At 37.2% G+C, this 22,338-nt stretch overlaps 1 protein-coding gene across 4 annotated transcripts in view; it reads left to right on the forward strand.

Annotated features, from left to right (window-relative positions):
• Positions 1-22,338, forward strand: part of CNTN5 (contactin 5) — a 678,174-nt gene that overhangs the window by 416,258 nt on the left and 239,578 nt on the right. For 3 of the 4 annotated variants that reach the window (XM_056329576.1, XM_056329574.1, XM_056329575.1), the window contains 2 exons: positions 5,747-5,965; positions 17,227-17,350. In XM_056329576.1, the coding sequence (XP_056185551.1) occupies positions 5,747-5,965; positions 17,227-17,350 (343 nt within the window). The remainder of the gene's footprint in view (positions 1-5,746; positions 5,966-17,226; positions 17,351-22,338) is intronic. The other variant, XM_056329577.1, reaches the window with a different exon arrangement.

The following is a 22,338-nucleotide window of genomic DNA, read 5'->3' on the forward strand; positions in this document are numbered from 1 at the left end:
AATCTGCTAGCTTCCACTTTTTTCTCTAGTATTAATCCTAGTTCTCATAAGAGATGTCCTGGATAGACACCTTATCAACTGTTTCCTACTATTCCTGCATATTTCTCTCAGTTTATTGCCAAGCTAAATGTCATGGAGCAGTCTAAAAGGAAACCAATGTGCATGCACAGAACAAGACAGAAAATATATTTCTGTTTAAAAAATTGGGGAGCAACAATGATACAATCCAGTTTACAGAATGAAGGCAGCTATTTTCATAGAAGACTGAATGCTTCCACTGAAACAACATAATTAAAAGTTACAATGAAAAAAATGGGTTAGCATTCTTCATGACATTTGATTAAACATCCTAGCTAGCAAAAATACACAAATGAAGGTCACATTTGCAAGTATTATAAGATAAACTACATTTTAATTAGATAGTTGAGAAATGTCAATGAGTTAGTAACTGACCAGGAGTCAGTTAAAAAAAAAAAGGAACGAAGGAAAACAAAACATCACCCCAAGAGTCAGAATCCTTTATTCTGCATAGATTTCAAATATTAGAAAGACAGTATGCAAAGAAGTTTTTGGGATAGATTCAGTGAATTTGCTTTGTCATCTTTCTGTTTGAAGAAAGAATGTATTTTGGGAAAATTACATAGTGCCATGGTTGGAGCTATGTTGACGTATGTTGTGCCCTTTGAAACAAATCTGTCAGATAAAATATAATGGGATAGTATTTGTGGTTTATATTTGTACCCATGGACTGCACCTAAGGAATGTGTATAAGCATATACCATCCTGTGGGAAAAGTTTCCCTTTCACTCAGAGTCAGCTTAGTTCCCTCACAGCACACATGAAAAGTCAAATTTAACCTGACAAACCTATTGTAAATTACAGGAGTAAATATCTTTCAAATGATCTTGCTTTTTTTGAACAGAAAAAACCCTCAGTAATCAGTAGAAGACAGTTTCTCTATTACCTGTGGTGCTGCTTTTCCTTGTTGTGTTGAAACTGACCAAAGAAAGGCTGAAGAACAGCGTGCTGGAAATAATAAAAGATGCATGAATAATTTAATGGGTTGACACAGGTTCATTAAAAAGTTACCAAAACTAATTCAAATCATACTTTGCTGTTGGAAATCACATATAAGAAAATGTGCACTTGGAATAAAAAAAAATATAGTCTATCTTAAAACTGTCATACTGTTATTAAAATGACTATAAATCTGGTGGTTCTAGTGCAAAGAACTATGAAGGTTAATCCAAGGTGTTGATTTTATTGTGGCTGTTTCTAGTTGCTTAATATCTTTACCATTTAGGCCTATATATTCCTTATCTATGTCTGCTGGCAGCTGAAAAACCTTTGGATGCTTCATCCCAAATACTTAAGTCATTTCAAAGAATGAGTTTAGGGAAAATATAATTCCATAGTGAAACTCAAGTGCAGCAGTTTTGAGAACTACCCATAGGTCTGATAAAATCTCTCAGGGATTTGAAGGGTAGACTGGTAAAGCTAAAAAACACATTAGAGACATCTAACACCTACTCTCCAGCAGTTTAACTATGTACTTAAATAATGGAAAATAAATTTATTTTCTCAAGTCTCAGAAGTGTAATCCAAACCAAATTAAAGGAATAATTTTATTGTAAATAGTAGTCCAATAAAAATATATTCTAATTAAGCCACTGCAACTAGGCAGTACAGAAGTCTAAATCTCTGGAGATGAATGTTCGGATTAGGAAGTAGGTTTTGTCTTAAGGTAAGCATGCTTTCTGCTCCAGTTGTCAGTGATATTCATAGGTTACAGGCTTTTAGTAAACAAAACAAGGAATATTTGCTTACGTATAAGTTATTAACTATTTCCAATTATGTCTTACAAGAGAAACTTTACTCGGATACAGCATCCCCATGAGCATGACTCAGCAGCAGAGTCAGGGTGAAATTTCACATTGATCACTAATCCCAGCCAAACAAAACAATTATACCATGAAAGGTCAGAAACCAGTTTGCGTAATATTGCTGTTACTGCAAGACCTTTTCACCATGTACGGTGACTTTTGTATCCTTTCCTTCTCTTTCTTCCCAAGGTACTTTACATACATCTGAAAGCATGTTGATTTTTCTGTCCTTTCAAACCCTGGATTTACCACGTGGAACAAGTGCTCCCCATTCAACTAGATAACAAAGTCTTTTAAAGGGGGTTTTATTATTATTTTTAAGGGGAAAAGAACCACAGTTTTATTTCACCAAGCTGTCTGCACATACTATTTCAGCAAAAAGTAGTTGTCAAAACTATTTCGGGGTTGTTGAATCCTATTTACTGGAGTAGGCTATTGTGTCATGTATGCAAAGAAACAGGACAGTCATAGCATAAAATGAGAAATATTACATTAACAAAAACGGCCCTTTGACTCAAACTTGTGCAGACAGAGAGGCTGCATACCACTGGAGATTTCAGTCTATCTAAGAATCAGGATTAATAGTATTTAATTTCTGATTGCTAATCTCCATTTCTTTGCAAAAAAAGCAATATACAGCTCAGACTTTCTAGCTTGCACAGGAAGCCTTTCTGTCTTTCTGTCTACCCATCAAGGAAGACTGTTTCATAATTTTCCCAATTAAATGACATATGAATATATATTTGAATCTTCTCAAGCTAGAATATCTGATATACTCGGGAACATCATCTAAGGAACTATATTTTGCTATCAACAAATGGACTACGTAGTTTAAAAGGTCTTCAGACACTGGAGTTTTACTGTTGATATATATATGGCATATAGTACATTTAACGGCCTAATAATACTATATTTCAGTCACACAAAGTATTTATCACTTGCCGAAAAAGTACTGACATAAAGTTTTCCCAAATTCTGTCCATTGCCATAGGGCAAATAGCACAGAGCTAAAATACCATGCCAGAAATAGAAAACTGCCTGTATCTGCAGAAAATACTCCAGGAACAGTACATTCATTATATATGTGATTGCAATCATGTTTCCTTTTGAAATCCTATTAGGGCTTATGCTGCGCTGTAAAGTTTGGACCAAAGGCAAATCTGCATTTTTTTATTATAAAGTAAAACTCCTTCCAGTGTGTATTTCTTCTATGTCCATTTGCACACTGAAGGAATGTCTTCCCAACAGCCATCACCGCTGTTTCCACTTTTTTCATTATTTTTTTTTTAACTATAGAAATGGATACTGTGAAACAGAATATCTATCACTGTTACAATTATATATTATATTTATGTATAAAAGTACATACTGGAATAGTTCTGTGACACCACACGTTGCAATTTAGCATTTTCTTCCTGCTTCTTTGCCCATCTCATGTAGATTACAGACCATTTGTTCTCCTTGAGTTACAAGCAGATTGATATATATTTAAAAGATGGAGAGAAGTGGTGTCTTTTCAGAGCAAGTGTCCTTTGTGTGGTGTCTTGCATCCTTGTTATCAGCTGCAATCTAGCCACATCCCATCTCCATGTGAGGAAAAACAGAACTGTATCCCAATCTGCCTGTTTCCAGACTTTCTGCAGCATTTCCATGGACAGTACCAGAAACCCTAGGGATATCAGGGTATCTGAGCTGTGAGGATCTGAGGAGCTCCACAGCACCCAACTAACTGGCTTTTTTTTGCCACCAGGGCCGTTACATTCACCACCAAACATTTCCGTTCTCTGACACAGAATGTGTTAGAGACTTATCCCTTAAATGTATCCATATTCCCTAGGAAATATCTTCCTTCTCTGCTCACAAGAAAGATGTCCGTTCTGCATTAAGCATTTAATGTGATAACTTTAACCACGGACATTTCTACTGCAGCTTATTTATCTGAAATAATTTATATTTGTAAGGCCAAAAATATTTTAAAATGAGATAAATTAGTATTTGGTGAGACCAAAATAAGTCACAAATATAAAAAAATAATTGTTCAAGAAACCTCAATGATCTTGAGATTGTAACCTGAGGGAAAAGAGAACAAAAATGAGTTATTTCATGGGGGTGGATTTTAATATGATTTTTTTAAAAAGATTTTTTTCAATATTCCCCTGGGATTGGATTTCACTTCTCCTCTATGGAAAATTTTACTTTAAAAGAACTAAAATACATAATACTGCAAAATATATGAAGAATTTATTAAAAGACAATCAAGATATTTTTTGTGAAATCGCATTTATATTCCAATGACAATGTTTCAAGAGGTCCTATAAGATAGTTTCATACTGCATTTTAATTTATCATGACAATGTTGTATTTTCCCTCTCTTTGCATGCCAGAAAAGATATTATGCTTATGATGTACAAAACAGCATGATGCACATAATAAAGTAGATTGTTTGTGAGACCAAGATGAAAAATAAACCAGACCTTCCATATTTATGCTTTTCCCATATGATTGCAAAAACTTGTATTTAAATCCAAATTTGAAATGAGATATGGCATCACCAAATAATCTGTAAATGTATAGTTTGCATAGATGAAAATGGTAATTTTAAAATACTGGTCATCTGCTTTTTCCAAATTCTGGCCTCTTCTAAAAGGCAGAAGAGGTAAACACTTAACATCTGATCAGAGAAAATAATCACTGATTATTGTACTGAAATGACCTATTCCAAAACCCGAAAGACTAAGCATTCTCCATCACAATCTTCATAAAGTAAAATACATATTTCTCTAATTTTAAACCATTTGAAATATGAAATAGTCTAAATTATATTTACGCTTAGAATATTTTTCCAAAAGCTCTCCAGCAAAGCCATGACCTAGTATTTCAGAAATTGTATTTCAATTGAGTGTGCTTCTACTCAAAGCTTTTGAACACCCATAGTTTTTCATCGTTCACATTCTGCCAGTTTGAAGAATGTCCAGTTTATAAATATTTATCATCAGTGGAAATGGCAGAACAATAATCTTTTTTTCTTGCCAACCACTTTCACTGTCCCGCCAAAAATCAGTTCTTTCTTAAGCACTTGATATACAGTTCAAGCCCCTTCGCTCATCTTTATGAACATACTTTTAAATTTTCTTGTCATGCCCTTTAGACTGTGCTATGTCAAGTACTATTGATTTCAAAAGTTCTGCTTACTTTGTTCCTGCAGCTCCTGAGTGATATTTTTAATCTATTTAATTATTTCTCTTATATTTGGCATTATACAGGGACCAAAAGCTTGGGCACTATTCTGTACTTGTAGACAATGAAATTTTAAGTACAGGCAGAAAAGGGGAAAAAAGGAAGCTACAGAAATAGAAAAGGAGGTGATTTTGGCATATGCATGTTTTTGGCAGACAGGTTTGTGCATATATGGCTCTTGGGCTTTTTAGCTAGCTCACTTGATTTGCAGAGTACTGTTGAAATGAGGAGCATATTTAACTTTAGCCAGTGTTTCTGTACTGCATACACAAAGTACTGTAAAGCTGTGAAGGAAAGGTGGTGGCTTGGCAGACAGTGATTTGGGGTCATAGAAATAGAATTTTAAATATTGAAAACCCATACTACCAAAAGAATGAAATATAATAACCACCTAATTTTTATATTGTATTGAAACTGCAGGGGAATTTTCTGTCTTAGAGCTCTATGCTTCTGCCTGTTCTGTTTAGAAGCTGAGACCCTCATGGAGTCCGGGGTGTCTCTGACACCCCTTTTACAGATAAAATTTTTCTACTTTTCTACTGCATAACAAAATATTATTTTGAAAAGTGATAGATTTTGTATTTATTTAATGTTCATTTCTTGTTTCCCCTCCCCCCCTCCCCCAGAATATTCAGAAGCTGTTCCTGGACTCCCCACTTCATATGCTGCTATACTAAGAATCAAATCTGGTAGTTCACCTTTAGCCTCATTTAACACAAAGAACAGACCACGATTAAGCAGTCCTTCATTAGGAAGTGTATCTTCACCAGGCTGGAGAGGAGCTGCACAACATTATCACTCCCCAACAAACCTCTATCACTTTTCAGAGGCCTTCAAACATGATGGTAAGTCTAGCTTCCCTCTCTGAACCTTGGAAACATTTTTCAAAAGCAGTACATGTTTATCAGCTTACTTCAGTATTTCTCAGACATATTATGAATTTTATTAATCATCACAAAGTAGAAATGGACCTTTTTCACTTTAGATTCTTCAGACTAGCCTTAAAGTCATCAAATAGTCTTTCTTAAAGACTCCTATGCAGAATAATTTTATACAGGTATTCCTACATGAAAACAGCAAACTAGTGGTTTGAAATTCCATTACAGCACAATTTCATCTGGTACTAAAATGTCAGTCACTTTTTTATGTAGTTTTTTTCCTCTTTGGAAATTTTCTAAATAATTATGAGCTATAGTAATGTAAATTAAACATGAATAGTAAATCTTATAAAACTACTTTTTCTCTAAATTACCTGCTCTGTAATCTACCTGTGTAGTCAACTCTATCATGCATGCATATCTGTGCATGCATGGATACATACTGGTGTCATACGGTGTCATTTACTTTTAAATGAAATAAATCATAGTAACAATACAAATTTTCTCATATTTGGTTACATTTAAAGAAGCCACATGTCTGATACTATTTCTTTAGTGATAACATTTGTCTGAATTATATTCAAATAAAGGTAGAAAGAAAAACATTAAAAGGATGGAGGAAGGAGAAGGAGGGGGGGGAGGAAGAGGTTAGACTATATTTGAGCATAATAGTCTAAGGAGGTAACAGAGGAAAGCATTGTGGTTAATATCTCACAGTTCAACAACATTCATGCAGTATAATGACTGTGATTACAGGATTACTGCTTCTCTCAGTAAAGTCTTTTCTTTCCCCTGGAAAGTACCTTGTGTGTATTGAAAGCTAATGGTGTGTGCATGTGTTTCTGTGAACAGAAGTAGCTTATGTACAAGCCTAAATATGTTCCCTGAATTAAGGCTGACCTAGAACACAACTTGAATCATGCAAACAGATAAGTGCTGTTTGATAGCATTTCTGGAACTGGGGCAGGTTTCTACATGTGTCCTTCCTCTGCAATATTCTTTGTAAGTGTTGACTAGACTGAACCCAGTTACCACACCAGGCACTGATAACTTCTCCCAGCCAACCTAATGTGTGTAGGTGGAAATCAAATTTCAGGATTAGAATCAGAGCATATTATCCTGGTCTTCAACAGTATCAATATCTAGAGACTGAGGGAGAATAAATCTGTAGCTGCAAGGCAAAAGAATACAGACTTTATGAATAATATAGTACAAACTGGAACCACAAAGCATCTTCTCCCTGATTGACCCTGATTTTTCCATTGTGTTTTCCTTAAGAAAAAACTAACTGGCAAAAAAGCAGCTTACTGTGTTTAAATTTCAAGTGAAGTTTGACTGTTATGCTTAAATTCTTACCTTGAGAGGGCTCAGATAATTTTATACCCATCTCATCCTAAGAAAATGGGTTATGGGATGGGGATCCTCAGGGTAAGCATTCCACCACCTAAAATCTTGGCATTTCCAAGAGGCATGCCATGATCACACCTGATATAGGTCAGCAATCATGAGTCTTCTCAAAACATAGGGGCCACATTGCAACAGTAAAGTTGAGCTTCTATTTTGCAGCAGGAAATGAAGAACCACTGATTGGAGACAACAGTTTTAAAGGTCCATAACTCACAAGCTCCAATGTGCAGAGCACTTGACTCAGAAGAGAGAGACTTCAACTCTTTCTTTCAAGGACTATATAAAACATTCCTAGGAGAGTATACGCCACCACTTACAGGTCCTTGTATATCCATCTGTGTAGACACAGATGTAGAAACAGGTAAATCTGAGGCACCTGAGTAATATTTTAAAAGCCCTTGATTATCTGAAGGACATGCATAGCACAAGTGCAGGTATGAAACAGAACTTAGAGAAGACCAGCATATGTCTGATGTGGCAGGACTAAGGACTCCAATACAGAAAACCAAGTAGGATAACCTGCATCATCCAAGAGGGCAAGAACACATCTACTATGGCAGCTAAATGCAATTTATTTTCTAAACCTCTCTCAGTTCTGTTAATAACTTTATGTTTGAGATAATATCAAAGATATTTAAAACCCAGAAATAAGTTCACTACTTCAGTCATCTGGCATTCCACTTAAATTAGTAAGTTTCTTTATTTTTATTTGGCCTCAAGGCTTCTTTTCCATGTTTAGAGCTCCTGAAAGAAAGATATTCTAGTTATTTTCCAACAACTCATATGTCTTAAGTAACAGTGTTAAGTGGTCATGTTTATTAACAAGGGCCTCCTAAATGACAAAATGCTACAGCATCCTGTATTCAAGTCTGGTCTTGATTGACCACTGCTACAAGTGAGAGAACATTAATAAAAGAGGGAAAACATTTTTTAATATTATAATTGATAACTTGTATAATTCAAATATCTAATATATGGCGTATACTCAGAAACCAGATCTGCCATAAGAAAAAACTCCAAATTTTTTATTAACTGCCTAAGTACATGTTCTTAAGTGCCTTCTCAACTGATTTCTCAGCAGACATGCTCAGAGGCCTAACATGGCTTCTAATAAAGGTCCTTTTATACTTAGTTTATGATATTTAATTTGCACTCTCAGTTCAGCATGTGTCTCAAATTAAAAGAACTATGCTGTAGCTCACTGGTGAATGTAAACTACACGGAATTACTTGCTGTAAACATACAGTTAAGGCAATACAGTCCTTCTCTTCAACCTATGTATCAATATGTAAAGCCATGACTAAAAATTGTGCATACAAAGTGTGAATTATTCATGAAACACTCTTGAAGAATCATAAAACTGCAAACACATATACTTTTTTACTGTTTAAAAAAATTTTGGAAATGCTGCAGTAAAGATAATTGAACTTAATCTTAAATAAAACCTCTTATATCCTTCCATCTTTGGTTTGATAACTTTCAGAAGAAAATAAACAACAGGGTCCAGTTCATAACTGAAAGTGCTTGTATTAATGAACCTCAAGATGTGCAAGGCCTGAATCTAATTTTTATTGAACAAGAATTCCTAACTCCCCACCATCTGCTAGACTCAGCATCAATAGTGCCCAAGATTTTTTAACAATGAAAAAAAAGTTAATAGTTTGTGTCTTTAATTCAGACTGGTGTGATGGCTTTGCCTGGAGTACAGTAAGTTGTCTTCATAGTAGCTAGTACAGGACTGTGGCATATGAAGGCACAGACCCCAGGTGAGATCCTTCATTGCATACATAAGTGCTGATTATATACAATCACTTACCCACCCAAGTTCTGCCCTGAAACATGCCTATGTGCAGCAAAGCACCTCTGCAGCCCATTCACACTCCACCAAGCCATTTACCCCCTCCATGCTCATCTGAGGAGGTTTCTTCCCAAATACTTAAGCTGTGGGAGACTTCGGGCAGCCCCTCATTGCAGACAGGTGTGCACAGAACTGATCTGCAGATAAGCTCAGAGAGACAGATTTAGTTAGTTGTTTCCTCACTACATTTTAAGTCATAATCACTGCAGCCTGGCACCCAGACAATGAACAAAGCCTTTTCTCAGAAACAGTGTTTACAATTCCCGTTTTTTTTGTTTGTTAAATTGGATAAGGTTAAGGCTGTGCGAATTTGAACCATCATAGCTTGATGAACAGGCCTTTGTATCATGGCTTACATCAGGTTCATCAAACATGGTAGACATACAGCAATGGCCCTAACTCCCTACCAATATAACAAACCCACACATCACTATTTTTCATATCACATCCTAACTTATTCAACGTTGTTACAGCTTGTACAGTGGCAATGCCAGGTGCAAAGCAAGAAGCATCAGGAAGATCCACATTATTCTGGCTTTTTCTCTGGCTCATCATTGGTAGGATGCTTGTGATCAGCTGATTGAACAAGCCAGTTGGGGGTTCACCAAGGCCCTTGATCTATATCTTTCAAGTTCATTGAATTATCCATTGGCTGCACAGCAGCTTGATCCCAGTACTCCATTATCCAAACTGTATGCTGCATAGAGGTAAGCATCATACGACACAGCACTTCACAATCATATCGGGTCATTACAATTCTTCTGCAATGGCAGCGTACAAGGTCATGATAAATGCCGATCTGAGTCCAAAAATCTTTAACTGAGGTCTGAGCTCCTTTACAGCTTTGTACAGGAGTTGTTCCCACACAGCTGGTCACCCTGCCTGGTATTGGAGATATAATTCCACATCTTCCTTTCACATAGCCTCCTTTCTGCGCTGATCTAAGGCACCGTAGTATACTCTCTTTCTCTTGCTTTCAGAACTGCTTCAGCTCAAGTCTCCTTTCATATCTTTGACAATAAAATGCACAGTACAATTTAAATCTACAGATCTAGTCATAGTTGCAAAACAGCACAGAAAGATTCAGGTTTTTCTCTTGCTCCTTGCTGCAAATACATGAATAAAATTCATGCAGCCTCTACTGGACATGATATCCTATTGTTGCAAGAGGATAAACGTGATTACCAAGGGAATGTTTGTTTCAAAAGACTATCATCTCAGACGACTCACCAGAATGTGATGACTCGGTCAGTTTTGCCCAAAATGCAGAAACTATGGGTGAGGGCAATTTCAGCTATTTCAGTCCAAAACATCCATATGATTTTTCTGTTCCCAATTTTTCTATTCTTGTATTAATGATTGCCCCATGGTTCCCAGCTGTTCACCTACTGTCCTGCAGTGGTGATGAGAGCACTCATGTATCCATCTTCACATATTTGTCTTCCCTGGTTCAGCTAGGCTATGCCACAGGGTTGGTTTTTTTTTCCTTTTTCATCAAGTCCCTGTTCAGGTACCATTTGTGGCATATGAAGGCACAGACCCAAGTGAGATCCTTCATTGCATACATCAGTGCTGGTTACATACAATCACTTATCCACCCAAGTTCTGCCCCAGAATGTACCAATGTGCAGCAAAGCACCTTTACAGCCAGTTCATACTCCACCAAACTATTCACTCCCTCCATGCCCATCTAAGGAGGTCTCTTCTTCCCCGATACTTAAGACGTGGGAGGCTTTGAGCACACCCCTCCTCGTAGACAGGTGTGTACAGAATTATGGGCACACCCCTCACTGGGAGGCTTTGGGAAGCCCCTCATTGCAGGTAGGTGTGCATAGAATTTATTTGCAGATAAGTTCAGAAACCCAGATTTAGTGTTAGTTGTTTCCTCACTACATTTTAAGGCGTAATCACTCTGCAGCCTGGCACCCAGAAAATGAAAAAAACCTTTTCTCAGAAAGGGCCCTTACACAGAGTATGTTTTGGTTTTGTGCTGGAAACAATGTTAATAATTCAGGGATGTTTCTGTTACTGCTGAGCAGTGCTTAAGCAGAGTCAAGGCCTTTGCTGCTTCTCACTCCACCCCACCAGCGAGTAGACTGCTGGTGCAGAAGGAGCTGGGAGGGGACACAGCTAGGACACCTGACCCCAGCTGACTAAACGGATATTCCATACTGAATTAAGGACATAAACTACTGAAAAATTTTTTATGCTAAAATAATATTGGGCAATATTGACTAATGTGTCATGCAATTTGAATACTATAAATTAAGTTTAAAATGGATATGTTTGTTTCAGGCCACAGAACAGAGAAAGCATTTTCAAGCAACAGGAAAAACTTGTCTTATTTTCCCTAAGAAAAAAATAAACATACCTGTTTTAGAAAAGATAAATCAGAAAATATGAGAAAATAATTTTATCTCTTTTGCAGTGTAAATTCAATCATGCATGTGCTGTACACTGTTCCAGCATGCAGCATATAAGAATGAATGTACATATCTCAGGGCATGTGTATTTGCCTGAGCTTAGCTGTCTAAAGGAAAGGCTCCTCAAAGTTTCTTGACTTTAAAGTTAACTGAAAGATCGTTTTAAGATTAAATGTATCTTATAAATGCATGTGTTATAAATATGCATAGATACATATATGTGCATCTCTTTTTCTATATATGCAAAATAATTATTGTCAATTACAGCCACCTTTGTTAATTTTAAAATCTGTTACACACAGATTTTACAAAGGTTATATTATAGAACTACTCACTAAATCAACATTAACTCTGAAGTTAAGGTTACTACTTTTTTTTCAGTGCTTAAGCTAAAAAAAAAGAAAAAAAAAGAAAAAAGAAAAAAAGAAAAAAGAAAAAAGAAAAAAGAAAAAAGAAAAAAGAAGAGGGTTTCTACCTTTAGTTGAAGAAAGCAATATGTTTTCTTTGAAAGCAGGGTGATTACACATCTAAAATATTTTCTTAATATACTGAAAGGTTAAACTGCTTGTTTCTATGGTAACAAAGGTTAATCAGAAGATTCTTTAGAGTTGTCACCTCAAGTGCATATAACAAGCACAAACTGAAAACAAACCAAGAAAGAAAGAAAGAAATTCAAAAGTGCGTTTGATAATGAGTAGCACTCAAAGCTGATCCCTATTTACTAAAAATTGCTTTTCACTTTTTAAGATTGATTTGAAATGAAATACATTTGTTTTATTTTAATAAATTCTTATGAGATGCACATTTCAGCAATATATATAGCCTTATCAGAAACCCCTGCAACTTTCTTAATGTATCCTGAAAATTTTAATACCCAGGACTGACACATCACTGGGATATGCTTTGGTCCATGATATTACCAAGTAGGTAGTTTTCTGGGTAGGGTCTGTATGCAGAGTCCAGTGTGTATCTTAGGATGGAAGATCTGTTAGTGACCCCTCCTTTTAGGCTGCTTTAGAAGTTCTATCATTTTATAGTACCATGTAGCTTTTCTTTAGCAAATTCTTCCATCTCATTGGGGTCAACAAACCTTTGAAAAATGGGGAGGAAAAAAAACCCAAAAAACAACTAGACACGTAAGAAAACATTGTTTTCCTAGTCCTGTAAAAACTTCTGGTTTTTAAATTTTGCTAAGTTACTCTGCTTTCAAAGTAGGACTACTATTTCCCTTTTTCCAAACGGCATTTTAACAAATTTTGTCAGTGTGTCAGAATAACAGCTGAAAACAAATGGTTTGTCTGAAGATCTCTCTCATGCACCTTCAGAGGGATTAGCAAAGCCATCCACAAGTATCACCAGCAGTAAAACAGTACTTCTAAAAGGACATAAGAGATAAAGGGGAGAAGATGCAAAGCAAGAACTCCTTCCCCCCATATTCACAGGCTGCTTGAGATTATCCCCTCAGATATCTTGTCTGCTGGGTGAAAAACACAGTACTGAAAAGAGCTGTTTCCTCCCACAAGTACCTCTGTCTAAGACAATGGCACCAAAACTATTTATGCCAGTCATATAGCTTGAATGGTACTGTAACATTGCAGACATGGTCAACAGCAAGTGACCAGTGCAGTGTAGAATTTGCTGTGCCTTCTACTTCTGCAGACAATTATATTTTTAAAATATTACTTAAGAAAACATTTACAAGAACCTTATTTCTTTTATTCTTTAAAAGTACAGCACAGAATTATCAGACACTAGAAGTAATATTGCCAACGCAATTTCAATGCACGTCTTTGAACAGGGTCATATTTCTTTCCTGCCCAACTCTGTGTTCCCAGGGTTTTAGGAATTCATTCTTTTTCATGGCATATTTATTGACCTGGAATTACATCAAGGATGGTGGCAAGAAAGCTGAGTGTTGAGGAATGACACTATTTTTAATACAGAACTGAAAGTACAGGAAACTTTATTCTTATTTGAAGTTTGTTCTCATGGTATTTGCATTGGTCAGCAAGGAGAACTAAAGAACATCTGATTTTTTTTCATCAGTAGTTGAGAGAGAAAAAAAAGTGTTTCTGTACATGAGAGAGAGAAACCACATTTTGGCTATAATGTGTGTGTGTGTGTATGTATATATATAGCATACATATCCACATATATAAAGATATATAAATTAAACATAATAAGGAAATAATGACAGTAAGGACAAGGCGCAGGAGGTTTCCCCAAATGGTTGCACAAACCAGAAGAACCAGACAATGGCTCATGAATCAGAAAACTGTATTTCAAAGTGAATTTCAGAAAGAGAGGATGGGTGGCTTGAAGCTCCCCTTGTCCATGGCTGTGAGGAGCCTCCAGCAGGCTGTGGGACCACGCGTGGTGCAGACTGTGTGTGTGTGCTTCCTGGGCCTTAGGTCAATGGCTTGTTGAAAGCTGAAGACAACTCTGGCTGAAAGCCTGTGAAGGGAGGCCAGGCAGAAGCTACCTTCATTCACCATGCGGAACCCCTACCACAGGTTCTGCCAAACTCTTGATGCCTTAACTTAGTGTCAACATCCCTGTACAAGGTAGCAAACCTCTCTGGCTGAGTGGCTGTGGAGGGAAGGTGTGGGAGTGCACCATGCTCTGGTCCTGTCCTGGTACGAGCCTCCAGCTCAGGAAAAGAAGAAGCAGCCACCACGTCATGCCATGGGCAACCCCTTCCTGCCAGCCCAGGCCCAGCAGCCCTGCGCTCCGCTCCCTGCCCGCCTCGCTGCCCTCCCACCTCAGCCCTGGCTCACCCGCCTGCTCGCCTCCAGCTGCCTCACTGCTCAGCCCTTTCCGTGCCTGTCCTGGGATGCCCTGACACCAGCCCCCTGTGACATGGCCACCACATCACCGCGTGAGCCAGGGCTGATGGAAGGCCCAGCCCTGGGCTGCTCGGGGAAAAACGGGCTGTAGCTCTTCAGCCATGTTAAATGCAGTGGGATGGACAAACCCCACAACTCAGGCCCATGGGGAAAATGGCCGACACGCAGAGCTGGCTGTCACTCCTGTCTGCGCGGGGACAGCCTCCTGACCCGGGGCTGTGGCCACCTCAGAGCCCCTCACCGTCCTGTCCCACCCCACGTGCCCTGGGCCTCAGCCTTGCTGCCAGGGCCGGGGCAGGGCGAGGTGGAGCTCAGCATGAGGGTGCACACAGACAAAGGGGATGTCTCAACACCCGGGAGCAATTCAGTGTTTAACAGACTGACTCTACATTCCTTTTGTTTCCTCTTGTGCAATCTAAGAAGCAGGTAACCAAATTCTGGGAAACAATACACACATTGGTTTTGTACCCACATTTTCCTTTCCTAAAGTAAGTTTGGCCAACTGATTCCATTGCCTTTGTGGCAGCCTCAGCTGTAGTGCCTAAAACTTAGTCCTGGAGTTGGTTTAACTTCAACAATATAAGTACATATCAGAAATCACTTATTGCGGTTGTTTGTTTGTGGTTTTTTTGGTGGTTTTGTTTTTGTTGGTTTTGTTGTTTGGTGGTTTTTTTTTTTAAATAATGCAGTTATCTGTTCCAGAAAATATATTTCTGCCAATATACCTGACTGAAGTATTGTACCTAAACACCTAAGTAAATACGTAGAACATTGCTGCTGCTCTTATTTGCTGTCCTTACAACGTGACAGGGTAATTATTTGAATCTATTTCAGTAAAAGCATAAATAGCTGAAAATAAAGGTATTTTCAAAATCTGAATTTGAATAGCAGTGTAAAAAGAAGAAAAACTAAGTGTGTAATAAGAGAATAGTCACTAAAAAGGAAGGTTGAATAACATAATGAGTTTTCATGTGGTCTTTTCACTGTATTATAATAGAATTGAGAAACCCAAAATGTCACAGACTTTAAGAACATGGGAATTTGCATTTCAGAACTAGCATACTATGACCGATGTCTCCCATGTTTCTCATCCTTTTTCAGACTCCTTAAGACTTTCTTCTTAGTACCAAGACTTGTAGTCCCGTGCACCTTTTCCTGTCCACCCAAATTTTCTCAAAGTATTAGCAGTATGGAAAAGGTCACAGTTCCCAAAACTGTGAACCCATAACATTTAAAGTTGTGAAGAGCTGGTAGAACTACAAAGTAAATAATGTTTATAAGTCCATGACCAAAACACAAAGTCTTAAGGTGCACAGTTCTTACTTTAAGCTGGGATTGTTAGGATAAATATAACAAGAGGTTATAAACTGCTTAATGTGTCACACTGACCTTAGTACCAGTTGGAGGACTTTTATGATGTGAACATATCAAATCATAAAACTGACTGAGAAAACACTGTCCCCATGTGTTTCATTGCAAGTAGTAGGACAATGTAACTATCTCCCTGTAAGTGCTCTTTCTGAGAAAAGACTTTGTTCATTGCCTGGGTGCCAGGCTGCAGTGATTATGCCTTAAAATGTAGTGAGGAAACAACTAACACTAAATCTGTCTCTCTGAGCTCATCTGCAAATAAATTCTGTGCACACCTGCCTGCAATGAGGGGCTGCCCAAAGCCTCCCACAGCTTAAGTATCAGGGAAGAAGAGACCTCCTCAGGTGAGTGTGGAGAGAGTAAATGGCTTGGTGGAGTGTGGACTGGCTGCAGAGCTGCTTTGCTGCACATTGGTACATTCTGGGGCAGAACTTGGGTGGATAAGTGATTGTATACAAACAGCACTTATGTATGCATTGAAGGATCTCACTTGGCATCTGTGCCTTTGTAGGACACATCTTCCCTCACCCAAGTGATTATGCTAGTGCTCTAAGTTTGAAGAGAATTATGTGACTAAATAATCCAAGAGTTTGGAGCAAGCCTATGCTGATTAAAATTCCACAGTCTTCTAGCGCATGGTGAACATTTTAGTTATTCAGACCTATGTGATCAGGAATGCTGTATATGCAGCCTTTTACTTTCTGAAGGTTACACTTACCTCTTCACAATATAAATGAACTGGAATCATAGATGTATCCTATGGTTTGTGTAGCTTTTTCTTGTTCAGAAATGTAAATTCATATCAAGATATAGGTGCATGCCAAAATTAGAGAAGACAGTGGAGTAAAATGATATGTCAGATTTTGCTATATGTTATATAATAGTAGCCACCAGTTGCTGCCATTAATTTTACTGGCAATTTTTCTTAGCAAGTCTTTGACATAAAGGGGAAAACTGTCTCTTAGTTCTTTGCGAGGTAAGCTACTGCAGGCAGCAGGAAAATTACTGTTTACCTTGCTCTCTATAAGCAGAGTTAATTCCTCTTGCTGGCTTAATTCTCTTGAGCTGCTCATTAGACTGTAGGTCAAAATATATCTGATGAGAAAGCCATTTTAAGGCATGATGAACATTTAAATCACACTATGTATTGTATTGTTAACTTAGTAATATTTCTTCCTTATCTTCCACCCTGCATCTGATGTAATGTGATATGAATCTCTGAAAAACAAACATAATTTTGCATACTTTAATCTCACTTTAAAAAAATATAATACACTTAGATTTATTCAGAATTCCTAAACTACAGGACTTCTATTTCCACAGAAAGTGTTGACTATGGGCCGGTGTTTGTACAAGAGCCAGATGATGTGATTTTTCCAACCGATTCTGAGGAGAAGAAAGTATCTCTGAATTGTCAGGCTCGTGGAAATCCTACTCCCACATACAGGTACTCTTTAAAAATTATTTTCTTTTACTTTTCAGAATATTAGCCACTACAATTCCACTCTGAGAGTCAGTGTGCTTTGAAGAACAACATAACAGAAACAGCTCTGTGACACAAGTAGCTTTGCTGATTGAATGTTTTTTCTGATTCTGAATAAGCAAGAAGCATAAGTGGTAGTGAATAACGCCAACACAATATGTGAAGTTTCAAATTATGTTCTCTGTGCATCATAATTATCCATGTGAAGAGATTTTTTATCCGTTTTTTTGACTTGTGGCTTTAATAGCTAACAAGACCAAAATATTTAATTGATTTTTTTTTTCCCCCTAAAAACCTATAAAGCTATGAAATACTATCCCATTTTATAGGGAAAGCAGTAAAGTCCAGGTACACTACATTACATGACATGATTATGCAATATGGGATACCATAACTGAGCCAAATCTGGTGTCTTTTCACTCACAAGTCCACCATTTTATTTCTTTGCAACCACTGTCTGTTGCCTGTTTTTCCATACAGACTATTATGTCACTGACACCTACTATATGCATCTGCTGTGACACTCCTGTGAGTCTGAGAGTTCAGTTTATCAATGGTGGGAACAGTACGTTGCAGTCACCTTATCCATTTGCTGCATCTGACTCTGCTCATATTTTATACAATTTAGAAGTGATGTAGGAGGGCTGGGAGAACATATGGTTGATTATTTTTTTCATACATCCTTTATCTTTTCTCATAGAGTCATTCTTGATTTACAAAAGGAACATAAGGACTCTTACCATTGTGTTTTGTTATAGGTGACAATCATGAATTCTGCGTTGTATTTTTTACTTATTACACTTATTTCACTTGTGGATTCTTCAGCATTCTGGATGAATTCTCCTTAGACTTATTTGAATCACAAAACTTACATTCCTATGACTGGAAGAAATTCAGAGGCAGTACCATCTTTAGACATCCCCATCACAATAGCACTGAATCTGCCTCTTTGCAAAATATGTGAGTCATTAAATGGACAATCTCCCCAAGAAGCACAGGCATGACTAAAACATGTAACATGGGATTAGGAATGAGTGGCCGGAAATTCTTCAAGATGGAATTGCATGAACTCCTCACCATGTGTGATGAAAACTCTGTTGACTTCTTTATTGACATTCCTTGTGTAATTTCTATTACATATTTGTTGCATTGCTGATAAAAAAACCAACACACATATTAGTTCCACACATTGTTAAAGTGCTATGAGCCCATTAAACATAGCATGTGACCATGGAGAAAAGGCACAAACTTCCACCAAAAGAGGGGAACCCTGTGCATAGCCCTCCCAGACAACCTCATCATTCTTGTGGAGAACCTATGTCATCTCCTTTCTTTCTTGGTCCAACATTTTTTTTTGCATTTTCCCAATGGAATGCAATCAACAAATTCTGACTTTCAGCATATTTTAAAAGGTGGTTACAAAGAAGATAGAAGCTCTCTCTTCACAAGGAACCACATGGAGAAGGCAAGGGGAAACAAATATAAGAGGGGTTTCATATGAGAGTTATCTTCTTAATATAAGAAAGGAATTTTTTACTGTGAGAACAGTCATTCATTGGAACAACCTCCTTGGGGACATGGCAGACTTCCCATTACTGAAGGTTTTCAAGATGCAATTGAACAAGGTGCTAAATAATATAATCTAGGCTCCCCTTTCCATGAAAGATTGGACCAAATTATCTTTCAAGGTTGCTTCCAACCTTGGTTATTTTATGACTTTGTGATACCCATTCCTTCAGTTCTCCAGAGATTAATTGGTGTCAACAGCCTTATAAACAAACTTTTGTGACTGTGGTTCTTAAAAGGAAAGCTTTGACCCAAAAGGCCTAGTTCTAATGGCACAACGTAACTTCTTCTGTTGTTGCCGTGTGTCTGTACAGCATATACAATACATACTATTCAGGGGAAAAGAAAAAATATATAAATTGTGTGGAATATACTGTTCTTCAGGGCAGGTGCAGAGAGAATTTAGCCTCAGAAAAGACTATAGATAGGCAAAGGTTTGTTGTATGTCACTTGCCCAGCCTCTGGCATATGAAATAGTGAGGAGAAGGGATATTTCCATATCATCAAAGGCCTTGTCCTATTATCTACAAGCACTGAACAATACAGATTGTTATTTACATGTGCTGTGAGGCCTATGCTGCTAAAAATTATTTTCAGCCAAAACCAAAACAGAGAACAACTTTTTGTTTTTCTAAAGCTGCATTAAAAGAACATTTGAATCACTCAAAAATTCCAAAATTGTCTCTGCCATTTTAATACATTTCCTTAGTCTGTATAACTTATGACACAGTGTTCATAACCTTTTTACAAATCTTTTTTTCTTCAGTTCCAGTCATTAAGGTATCTAAATACATGTAACTCCCTGAAATAAATTGATTCCATTTGCTCAGCATTTCTGCAAATCATACTTTAGTATAACAAGTCAGGATCTGTACAGTGAAGAACATAACTGAGAGACCTTTGATGAGGAATACAACCTTTGACAGGCTTCCTGTGGGTTCACAACAACAGGTCACCATTGTTACTGAGTTAAAGGCAGGTGCAGAGCTCCCTGAGATGCTGCTTCACTACACTGCTTTCACTGCTTGTGTAATACTGCATTTCCTATTTTACTTTGGAGACATATAAGCTGGTTAGAGACATATAAACTGGTTAGAAATATTTTGTGAGTATAATTTCCTGATAAAAAACACCATTGTAAAAAGTTTCAAAAAAATTACTTTAAAATATTTAGAATATTTCAAAATGTTATGTTGTCACTTGTCTTCAAGAAAAAAATGTAGCTGATTTTTCCCTAGCATCTCATTACGTTATAAGTATTATATTTGGGATTCTGTCCTCCCACATAAGCCAGGGTACCTAGAAGAAAATATGTCACGCAGTTCAGGGTTTCTTTTCCTCTAATGTGCTTGGATTATGTGAGGAGAATACAACCATTCAGGATGGACTCCATGATATGTAGACAGACAGACATCAAGATCCAAAGATTTGGGGTAGTATTACAAAAGCATATTTTTGCATTGCATTTAACTGAAAATGAAACTAAGTGAAGAAAACTAATTAAAGCAAACTGAATTTTGTGTCAGTTCCCACTTTGAAATGCTCAAACATGTAATTTTGGCCTTTTCCTTATCTAAATCTCCCATCGTTTCTGGAAGAATTAATTTTGTATTTTTATTTCACACATATATATATATAAAAGTAAACTTTCTTTTTTTATTTCATTAAAAATCTTAAATAATTAACAAAATGTTCAAGATGAAAAGTTCCTCTTTTAGCTCTGCTATGTATGAATCTTTTTTACAAATGTAGTGAATCCTACAGACATTTTCCTAATATCCTTTTCAGTATAAAGATCTTGTCAACAGTGTTTCATTTCTTGCATTAAGTGAAACAGGGGTCCTCTGTGATCAAAAGTCCAACCATGAAAAAAACGGGCAACTAATATTTTCACAGTTCATATTAATTCTGCCAGTTCTGACCTTTGGATAAAGAAAAATTCAGAGCTATTTCAGCTGGATTCTGCTGTCTGTCATTCCCAATGAATGTTAACAAGATAGAGTGAACTGATAATCATTTTGCTTCTTTAAAATTTCTTCTGGAGTCTAGATGTTACCAAGTTCTTCCATTCTTTGCTGAATGCTGGCAAAGCTTGGGAGTAGCTGGCAATTTCCTGAAGCAACTTTGAAATTGCAGAATGACTGCGAACTAGCAATGAAGGAAATATCTGTGCATCATAATAGCTGTGCCATACCTGTTTACACTGCTTATCTGCTTTGTATTCTTTTAACAGTTTTATGTTCTACACAGTTTGACAGAAAAGCAAATTTAAAGAGTCTTCTTATATGGAATATTATTCTTTAATTGAGATATTGCACCATACCTCCCTAGAGGTTATTCCAGAATGCTGGAGTCTTAATCTACCATACAAAATCTTTTCCTTTGCAGCCAGTTGACTGTTGCAGGTTTGTTGTTTCAGTCTTCGGAGATGAATGAGAGAGGTGAGGCATTTTGGCAGAGAGGATCCAGGGGGGGAAAAAACCCCAACCTCAAAACCCACTCGCACAACAGAAAAAATATGAGACTTAGATTACTTCTGAAACCTCAAAAAAGAAGTGTTCATTTGGGAATTATTCAGTGCTTTGGCTCAGGCGTGATACTTTCCAATATGTTAGCCTGGATTCTTCCACCTTATCTTCACTCCCATCCCTGTCTTTACTGTTCAGATTTCTCATTTCAGTCCCGAACACCTCCCAATTTTAGCATTCCCTTTGCCAGCCGGCTCCTCATTTGATCTTAATTTCCATTTGCCTGGTAGCTTCCAGGCATTACCCTTGACCAGCTGCCAGCTAATTCCAGTCTCTCCTGTCCCAGTGTTCTCTGAATATTGTGTATACCGATCTAGCTGATACTCATTTGCCTTTGTCTGTTGCCAATATCCTTTATTTCATAACAGCCTACGTACATCAAGCTACCTCCCTTCTCTTCACAGGCCTTGCTTTTCTCCTTTCTGTATCTAAATCAGGTTTCTCCATTTATTTGGCTCAGAAAAACAAGTGCTGAAAGAATGGAAAAGAAAAGTTCTTTGCTCTAATGCAGTACAGACTTAGCTTTGCTAACTCTAAGTTCATCTGGGCCTAAAGTTTTAATGATAGAACATGAATTGAAACTTTGATTATTATAAGCACAGTAAAAGTCCTATTTTTGACATAAAGCATGCATCTGCTGTACAGGCTTCAAGTCTGAAGACTTTATGGGTGATAGGTTTTTGGGTTTTTTTTCTGGGGGTGGGGGAAGAGGTTACTAATTTGATTTAGCATAGCCAAACCAAAAACTATCCTTTCTCTTCATAGGCTGAAGATCTGCTTTTACTTGTGTTCTATCAGAAAAACTTAGTTTTTGTCAGCCATGCGTTATGGAATTTCTCCATCCAAAGCTTTGCCAAA

Source organism: Falco biarmicus, chromosome 2 (genome assembly GCF_023638135.1).
Source record: "Falco biarmicus isolate bFalBia1 chromosome 2, bFalBia1.pri, whole genome shotgun sequence".
In the NCBI taxonomy this organism is placed as follows: Eukaryota; Metazoa; Chordata; class Aves; order Falconiformes; family Falconidae; genus Falco; species Falco biarmicus.